Source organism: Zea mays, chromosome 10, assembly GCF_902167145.1.
Source record: "Zea mays cultivar B73 chromosome 10, Zm-B73-REFERENCE-NAM-5.0, whole genome shotgun sequence".
Classification (NCBI taxonomy): domain Eukaryota; kingdom Viridiplantae; phylum Streptophyta; class Magnoliopsida; order Poales; family Poaceae; genus Zea; species Zea mays.
In genome coordinates this window covers 100,825,414-100,835,120 of record NC_050105.1, presented here as the reverse complement: position 1 = coordinate 100,835,120, position 9,707 = coordinate 100,825,414, and the positions used below count along the sequence as shown (strand labels likewise).

Here is a 9,707-nt window from a genome sequence, read left to right as displayed (position 1 = left end):
TATGAGGCTTTTTTGGCTGAGAGGTTTGTTTTGCCAAAACAAGTGCTAGATTTTCCTCTTCTTTAAATCTTATTTATTTATAGGTGGTCCATCATTAAAATGAAATTATTATGATATCATTTTGAATGAAAACTTACATTAATTTTCCCTCTTTAAATCGTATTTATTTAGGGTATGTTTGGTTGAGCTATGGCTGTAAAAAAAGCTGTTGTAGGCTGTAAGCTGTAGAAAAAAGCTGTTGTGGATTCTGAGCTATTAAAAAGCTAAAATCAATTTATTGGAAACCACTAAAAGTTATTAAAAGTTGTTCGATATATGTTTTCACAGTTCCATCCAAAATCCACTAAAAGCATGTCTAGGGGTGCTTTTAGTTTTATACTGCAAAAAGTGAGCTTTTAGAAAAAGCTGCTTCCTGGATCCAACCCTTTTGTTGGCTTTTAGCTTTTAGGGGACAAAAGCCAAAGCCAAACCAAACACACCCTTATAAGCTTCCATACAATTGTCAACAATGTAATAATTAACTTTAAATTTCAAATATTTTAACAAAACATGATAGTGTATTATTGTATGCTCTAAATTTCAACTATTTTAAATATTCTACTATTGAAAGTTAGACCTATTTGTTTGAACTTATATGTAAATTCTCAGCATGAAAAACCAAAAACGCAAACAAATAGAAGCTAGCTACCTAGCTTTTTAGTGTTATATGAAAAGTTGAAAAATCTGATTTTATGGACATTCTATAGCTTTCTATGTTTACAAAAGTAATAATATCATTAAAAAGCTATCGTTGTTCTCTAAAGATCAAAAGTCCTACTTTTCAAAAAAAAAAAGAAGATCTAAAAATGAAAGAGCCTACTTTTCAAAAAAAAATCTCTAAAAGCTACAGTTAAAGCAAAATATCCGCTATAGCAACCACTACAAAGATGCTATCGGCTATTTAGTAGTAATCATATTAAAGGCTAGTTTGGCAACACTATTTTTCTAAAGAATCTCTATTTTTCCAATAGAAAATAAACTAATTTTTTTGAGAAAATGAGAATCCTTGAAAAAATAAAGTTGCCAAGCTAGCCCTAAAATAAGGAAAACGAAGAAAACGTAGGCACCTGTTTCTTTTCATATACAGAACGGGTTGGCCATGCAGACGTGAAATCGTCGTCTGTGCTGCACGGCAAACATGCACATCAAAATTACACGCACCACAGGATGCAGGCCATCCGTGCAGACCATCCACACCACAAGCACTCTTTACACATTATAAATACCCGCAGAAAAGAAGAGGAGAAACACTACTGGCCTGAAGCTTCTTTGCATGGAATATTACGATAACTCGTGGCTGCTTCGAGGAAATGGTACACCGCCAATCCGTGAATAGTAACGATGCCTTGTGCACTAAGAACATCCCAAACATTTACTTAGTGGGCCTAAGAATTCCAGGAAGCCCGATGACTGCGGCAGACTCTGTTCCTCAGCTTTTGATGGCAGGTGTCTAAGGAATGCCCTAACAGCACCTGTCACCCCGTCTTCAGATTCCATGGCTTTCGCCAGCTCCACAGCCTTATCTTTCACCTGAAATTATTTGAGCACTTACTTGCTTATTGGGAATGGCGAAACACGAATCAGCACTAGGGTACTGATACAATAAAACATAAAACGCTACTTTCGATATGCACAAGTGTAATATGCACCAGCGTAAACTTTTGCAGTGACAAATCAAGAGAATACAGTAACCTGACCGCATACCAAGAGACAGCTTTTCAGCGCATAAAAATACAAAAAAAATTGTCATACATCCTTGAATTCAATAATTCATTTTCTATCCTGAAATTGAGTAGCAACTAAGTTTATGCAAAACGCATGTCACTACTAGTTTTGTGGCATATAAAAGTTTTGGAGTGAACCCCTAAACCTAACTAGGATTGGGCTGTTATATTAATAGATGAAATAGTATATGGGTTGGGTCTAAGCCTATTACAGTTAATACACACATGTCTAACACTCTCGCAGTCGCAACTCTAGATATGTCAGATATTAAGACTAGATCAAAACTCCGAGAATACCGTAGAGGGGAGTCCCTTGGTGAAGATGTTTGTGAACTACGAAGTGGTCGATACGCGGAGCACGCAAACATAGCCGACGTCGACACGCTCGCGGATGAAGCAGAGGTCGATCTCCACGTGCTTCGTGCACTGGTGTTGCATGGGTTGGTGGAGGGGGTAGACCACCGACATTGTCACAGTAGACCAGTGTGGCGCGCGTGAGAGGTTGTGGAAGCTCCTAGAGCAGCTGACGGAGCCATGACGCGTTGGCCATGCCGTTGGCCATAGCTCGATACTTGATCTCAGTGCTGGAGCGAGAGACGACAAGCTACCGCTTCGAAGACCAAGAGACGAGGTTGGCATCTAAAAACACAGTGTAGCCAGAGGTGGAGTGAGGTTGGGGCGAAACAAAGCGGCGTAGGAATTGATGAGGGTTCCCTGTGGGTTATGGTCCGTGTGGGCACTGTCCAGGTAGGAAGATGTTGGGAGCGAGCTAGCGTCCCAGCCGTGGCGCCAGAAGTAGAGGAGATCGCCGGTGCGTGGGAAGACCAGTCCATGGAGCCATCACTTCCCGGGACAGAGGGTAGGGCCGGCGAGAACTGGGCCACGCCATGAGGTCACCGATGTTGTTAAGGGGCAAGAAGGCACGGGGAGGAAGTGTCAGTGTCGTGGGAGGGAGGGCGTCGACGGTGCTGGTGGCCGGGAGACGCGACAACGGTGGAGGAAAAGGGGAGCCCGAGCCACAACGGTTGTGGGGTACGGAGAAGATGGTCGTCGGGTCCATGAGGGTGCCAGTGGGGAGAAGCCAACCGTGGGGGCGCCATGGCGTCGGGTCCATGAGGGGGCACCAGGGCATTGGATTTGACCATCAGGAGCAACTGAGGAAGAGCCCCTAGTGGGTGGGGGTGGCACGCGGGGTAAGAGGCGCATGGGAGATCCATGTCGTCGACTGGGTGGGGTCCGGCCAACGGGAAGGGAGAAGCAGCCGGCGACTGGGGCGTGGCGGCCGTCGGAGGTGGGGAAGGTGGCTGGCAGTGGCGGCTAGAGGAAGATGGCCATGTTGGGGCCAAGGGGGGAGCCACACGTGCGCGCAAGGGTCATCCATGAGGTAGAAGGTGGAAGCGGCCGGCTGATGCAGGTCCCAGACGGGCGAGCACCGACACTCGTGCACGCAGAGGAACACGAGCAGACTATGTTACGCGCGCAGAGGAGACCGATGGGAGGGGGCCGCTGGTGGGGAGGAGAGCCAGCGGAGTAGAGGAGCCACCCTCGGCTGGTGGGGAGGAGGGCCAGCGAGTGAGAGGAGCCACCAGCAGAGGGAAGAAGCTGGCTGCTGGTTGGGGGGGGGGAGACGAGAGAATCTTGATACCATGTTGGAACCCCTAACCCTAACTAAGTTGGACTGCTATATTACAGTTAAGACACAAACATGTCTAACAACAAGAGATCTAGGTGGGCAGTACGAGTCCAGTTGTCAGACATCTATTTCTGCTTGTTATCTATCTCCTCAGTATGGAAGGGAAAAGACAGTAACATCACGAAAATAATTTATGCTCTCTGACCACAAATTGTATGACTTACCTCTGGTTTCATCATGAATGTTATAGCGTCGACCAACTTCTGCAAACCAAACTGATCAACTGGAATAGGCGGAGGCCCTAGCCCTCTTGCATGCACCCGGTCACCCCAGAAAGGTTGGTCACCAAAGAAGGGTACAATAGTCGTGGGACACTGCAATCATAGACTAACGTGAACAACTAAATTAAGTACAACTGTACAAGAAACCTCTGAGAATACTAGTGTGCAGCAACAGCAAGAAAGGTATTTTAGACATTATGTTTAATTCCATCAATGCAATCGTGTTGAAGTACCACATATAGGCCGAAAGGAAAATAAGCAAACAGTGATCTAATTCTTTGGTAACAATGGTGGGCATCGGATGCTAGAACAACAGGAGCAGCTGTATATATGAGTGTTAGAGTGGGAGAAAACCATTAACCCTAACCAGGGCTGGGAATGTATTAATAATAGAGTTAGGTAGAGTGGTGGACCAAGCCCCATTACAATAGGGGTCTATAAAAAACCCTAAACAGCCCTAAACACAGTTACGCTAAACCCCCGATCACAACTCTAGCCTACTGGACCGGAACTCTGGACCGGAACTCAGTGAAAATGGTGGAGGGAAGCACCTTGGTGAAGATGTCAGCGAACTGCGACACAGACATCGCCAGCAGCGACACGCTCGCAGACGAAGTGGAGGTAGATCTCCACGTGCTTCGTGCATTGATGTTGCACGAGATTGGTGGAGAGATAGATCGCGCAGATGTTATTGCAGTAGATAAGGGTGGAGCGCGCGAGGGGGCTGCGGAGCTCATGAAGAAGCTAGCGGAGCCAGAAAGCCTCGACCACTCCATTGGCCACAGTGCGATGCTCGACCTTAGCGCTGGAGTATGAGACAATGGGCTACCGCTTCGAGGACGAGGTTGGCGCCCAGGAACACGATGTAGCCCGATGTGGACCGGCACATGTCGAGGCAGCCAACCCAGTCGGGATCGGTGTATACCACCAGCTCAGAAGTCGGGGTGGGCCGAAGGAGGCTGAAGTCGATGGAGCTGTGAAGGATCCGCTTGAGAGCGGTGAGTGGGGCTCCCGTGGTGTGTACATGTGAAGGCACGCCTGTTGGATCGTGTGAGCGATGTCGGGCCGGGTGAATGTGAAGTACTAGGGGCGCCGATGAGGCTCAAGTAGGCCATCACGTCGCTGATCGAGGGCTTATCGTCGTCGGAGAGCTTCGCCTGAGTGTTGAAATGCGTGGAGCACGGCTTGCAGTGGATATGCCAGCCCGCTCCAGAATGCGGAGGGCGTCCTGGCGCTAGTGCAGGAGGCCCTGAGTGCGCTGCTCCACGGTGATCCCAAGAAAGTGGAGAGGGCCCATGTCTTTCATTGCGAAATTGCGTAGAAGAGCGGCGAACATGCGCTGGAGGACAACAGCTTTGGATGCCGTGAGCACGATGTCGTCGACGTAGAGGAGGTAGGCGGTGTCATCGCCGTGTCGATGGATAAACAAGGACGTGTCAGACTTGGCCTCGACAAAGCCGAGGGAGACCAAGTAGGAGGCAAAGCGACTGTATCAAGCCCGCGGTGCCTACTTGAGGCCATACAGGGAGCGGTTCAGCTTGCAGACCAGACTCGAGCGAGCGGAGTCGACAAAGCGGACGGGCTAGCTGCAGTGTACCGTCTCAGTCATAGTGCCATGAAGGAAGGCATTCTTGACGTCCAGTTGGTGGACCTCTCGAGAGACGGCAAGGGAGAGGACAGTTCGAACGTTGGTGAACTTGACGACGGGACTGAAGGTCTCATCGTAGTCCACTCCGGGGATTGAGTGAAACCCCAAAGGACCCAACAAGCCTTGTATCGATCCAAAGAGTCGTCGGACGTGAGCTTGTGGTGGAAAATCCACTTGCTAGAGACCATGTTAGTTCTCGGGGGACACGACACCAAATCCCAAGTGTGGTTGGCCAGCAAGGCCGTGTACTACATGGCACGACGCTAATGGGGATCCGCAAGAGCGGCGCGAACAGAGAAGGGGACAGGCGAGGGAGCCAGAGCAACGTCGACCGTGAGCATCAGCCGATCGACAAGGCGAAGAACACCAACCGAGTGTCGCGTCACCATTGGGTAGACGTGGCGAGGGCCACGATGGAAGGCGACCAGATGGCATACGGGCGACTCATCCCAGGAACGGGTTAAGGCACGGACTGGCGCAGTGGAGGAGACCAGGGGATCGGTCCGCCCATGTCGTTGGTAGACATGGGCGGGGTCAGCAAAGCATGCCGCGTGGGGCACAGGCAAGTCGACGAGGCCGCACGTTGCACGGACGAAGTCAATGAGGTCGCGCATGGCGCAGATGGAGGGGACAGGGTTGTGTTCGGTGCGGAGGAGGTAAGTAGAGAGGAGGTACTACGACAGTATCGTCATCGACGAGAGTCGAGTTCATGAGGTGGGGATGAGCCGACAAGAGGAAATGTCCTCATCAAAGACAACATGTCTAGAGATGATGATGCGGTTGGTGAGAAGATCGAGACAACGGTACCCCTTGTGATCAGAGGAGTACCCAAGCAAAAAGCGACGGGTGGATCTGGGCGCGAGTTTGTGGGGAGTCGTGGCAGAGGTGTTAGGATAGTAGGTGCAGCGAAAGATACGGAGGTACGAACATGAAGGGGCGGTGCCGAAGAGGGTGAAGGGTGTGAGATGACTGAAAGCCTTGGAGGGGAGGTAGTTCAGGAGGTAGGTGGCAGTGTGGAGACCATCAGCCCAGTAACAAGCAAGGAATGAGACCAAAAACAGGAGAGTACAAATGAGGTTGGTGATGGTGCAACTCATGTGCTCGTCCTTGTCGTTCTGAGGGAAGGTGTAGGGATATGATATCCGCTGTTGGACGCCGCGTGAGAGGAAGGCACGAGACGTGGAGTTATCGAACTCCCGCCCGTTGTCACACTGAACAACCCAGATGGTGCAATGGAACTGAGTTAACACCCAAGCGAAAAAATGAGAGAGGGTGGGAAAGGTGTCAGACTTACGACGGAGGGGAAAAGTCCAGAGGTAGTGAGAGAAGTCATCCAGGATCACCAGATAGTACTGGTTACCGGAGAGGCTCAGTATCAGGGAGGTCCAAAGGTCACAGTGGATGAGATCAAAGGAGCGAGCGGTGCGAAACGTGGAAGAGGTGAAAGGTAAGCGAGTGTGACGACCAAGTTGACGAGCATGGCAAGGAAAGGCAGTGTTGCCGCGGGGGACGAGAATGGCCAAGGCGGATGAGAGTCTAGAAAGGATGTCATGGTCAGGGTGGCCAAGGCGGCGGTGCCAAGTGGAGGCAGTGGCGGCATAGGGTGGGGCAACACAAGTGGAAGGAGCTGGGGCGGGAGAGCAAATAGAATATAGGGGGCCAGAGTTGTCGCATCGAGTGAGCACGACACGAGTGGTAAGATGTCGTATTGTGAGCCCCCAGGGATCGAACTCCATAGAACAATGGTTGTTAGTGGTGAAGAGACGAACCAAAGGAAGATTCTGAATCATGAGGGGCAACAAGGACGCGTTGAGGTAGAATGGTCCCGGAAGAACTGAATCACCTGCCGAGGTGACCAGAAGGGTGGAACTGTTCCCCACAATGATAGAGAAAGGATGGGATGGATGGGGGATGGGAGTGAGATAACGTGCCGACAGTAGTAGTGTGGAAGGAGGCGCCAGAGTCAACCACCCAATCCGGAGAGGTGGGAGCGGAGGCAGTCGTAGTGTCAAACGAGGCGACGAGAGAAGCCTGGTCCCAACCTCCAACCAACATGGACCAAGGAGCCAAGGCAGGGATCCTCTGGAGCGGGAGGAGATGCAGAGCCAACAACAGGTAGGGTAGAGAAGGCACCGAGGGCAGTGGGGCACCGTAGGATGGAACCGTCAGGTGAGCCGGCTGTGAAGGACGTGACAAAGCACCGGTGGCTAGGCCTGGCCACATGGAGATGGTCTTAGTCTAGGGGTTGTAGAGCGACGACCATGTCGGAGCAGCAAGACCGGACAGGGCAGTGAGAACCCACGTAGGGTCAAGGAGGGTGGGCGTGCCTAGGAGGGGCACGGTCGAGGCGGCGCCGTCGAAGTAGGAAGGCGCATCGAGGAGGAGCGCGAGTGGGAGCGCCGCAGAGGTGGCATCGGCAGACCCCACGCAGGGGAGAGGCACGCTGCCCATGGAGGGAGGGTGAGGCACGTGGCGTGGACCGTCGACACGACTGGGCAAAGGGTGGGAGGGTGGCTGGGAGTTTCGGCCGCAAGCGCTGGGGAGATGGTCGGTGGCAGCGAGGGCAAGCCAAGTCGGGGCGTCGTTCGCGTCGGTGCTAGGGGCGACGGCACGTGACTGGGGGCACGGGGGCGTCCACATCGACAAGGATGGCCCAGGGAGAGGTGTCGTCCAAGGATCAGGGGCGGCAGTGGGCAGTTAGGGGCGCGCGCGCCAGGGAGAGCCGTGCCGACGATGAGGGTGGCCTAGGGAGAGGCGAGGAGGAGAGGGGAGGGTGGCCAGCGGCTGTGAGGAAGATGAGGCTGCTAGAGTAGGGAGGGGGAGAGGAAAAACCCTAGCTAGATACCATGTTAGAGTGGGAGAAAACCCGTAACCATAACCAGGGTTGGGAATATATTAATAATAGAGTTAGGTGGGCCAAGACCCATTAGAATAGGGGTCTATACAGAAACCCTAAACAGCCCTAAACACAGTTACACTAACAATGAGGGTGCTTCACCTAATTTCAGCAGCATCATGATTCATGAAGGACATTAGAGATGAGCCACATTGTGGTGTATGGCAGGGACCAAAGGCCTAGTAGCTATGGTCGTGATTCTTGTTTTCGTAGCTGGTTGTAGTTGTGGTGTATGGCAGCCTGGCAGAGACCAAAGGCCTAGTAGCTATGGCCATGATTCTTGTTTTCGTAGCTGGTTGTAGGCTCTTAGCATAGCTATATTTTGGCAGGTCTTCATGCAATTAACATCACCCTATTGGGCTTGTGTTTTGTATGAGTCTGCTAAGACTCCTTTTCCTCTTCAAATGTAATGAGGGGCACTCTCCAGCGCGTTTGAGAAAAGAAAAAAACTATTTTACATTGAAATAAGGCATGAAGAGAGCACTTACCGCTGCTTTAAGACCTGCGGCTGTCGTTCCAGCACCACCATGATGCACCTATGGATGCAGGAAAATGAAAGAGTAAAGCATAAAACCTTAACTCCTGTCTTAATAAGTAGTATGTAAAGGTCAGATAACATGCTAAACGAGATGTTCCAAAAGCTTGAAGCAGTCGATTACCACTGCTTTGCAGTGCAGAAAAAGCCAGTCATGAGGGCAGTTGTCTAGTAGATACACAAAATCTTTTGGTTCTGACACTGCCAAAAAATTCTGAAGTCAGTCAGAACAGAATCAGAATATATGCTCAGAAAACAAAAGGCAGAAACAAACTGAGAGGAACTTACAGGTTCCAAGGCCACCCCAGCCTTTGTTAATGATACCTCTCTGTCCAGTAATTTCCAGTGCTTTGACAATAATTTCAGTCATCTTTTGTGGATCTTGAACTGGCTAGTAGATCAGAAGAAAAAACAAGTAAAAATCCCAAAATGTTGTTGAGAGAAAAGCGGTGATGGCTTTGCCTTCATAGCACTCTACAATCTCAGAAGATAGTGACAGAAGGCACATAACCCTATCACTATTTTCAATCATCCAAGTTTGTAGTTAACCTTGTAGCATGCATATGCACTGCCTATAGAAGACATAAACAGGCGACACATGATACATAAAACATTCATAGGCAGTGACAGTTAATATGCAATCAAACTTTCCACAGTGACAGGATCAGAACACGGTTTGGAAAGAACGAAGTAGTGCAATCTGAAGGTTTGATGCATTTCAAGTATTTGATGAGGAACAAATTACACGATCATGGCATACTAGCTGGCGAAGGCTGTTTATGGGTGGCATAAGACAAACTAAAAGCATTTGCAAAAACTGATCTACTGGGTCAACATGAAACTTCCTCAGACTGCATACTAGTCTAGTGGCTATCAAAATTGGCTGTGTTTAAACACAGCAATTTTGGGACAATTCTTCTAGATAAATTGAGCTTTATTCCTCAAATATAC

General features: G+C 50.0%; 1 protein-coding gene across 5 annotated transcripts in view; it reads right to left on the bottom strand.

Moving 5' to 3' along the window:
- Positions 1–1,089: 1,089 nt before the first annotated feature.
- LOC100285431 (uncharacterized) overlaps positions 1,090–9,707 on the bottom strand; it is a 29,584-nt gene continuing 20,966 nt past the window's right edge. For 2 of the 5 annotated variants that reach the window (XM_020545111.3, XM_020545112.3), the window contains exons 9-13: positions 9,045–9,147; positions 8,881–8,957; positions 8,710–8,757; positions 3,621–3,770; positions 1,090–1,569 (exon numbers count right to left, since the gene is read on the bottom strand). In XM_020545111.3, the coding sequence (XP_020400700.1) occupies positions 1,393–1,569; positions 3,621–3,770; positions 8,710–8,757; positions 8,881–8,957; positions 9,045–9,147 (555 nt within the window). In that variant the 3' untranslated portion in view covers positions 1,090–1,392. Of the gene's footprint in view, positions 1,570–3,620; positions 3,784–8,709; positions 8,758–8,880; positions 8,958–9,044; positions 9,148–9,707 lie in introns of all 5 variants that reach the window. The other 3 variants (XR_004853055.1, NM_001398707.1, XM_008663831.4) reach the window with 3 other exon arrangements.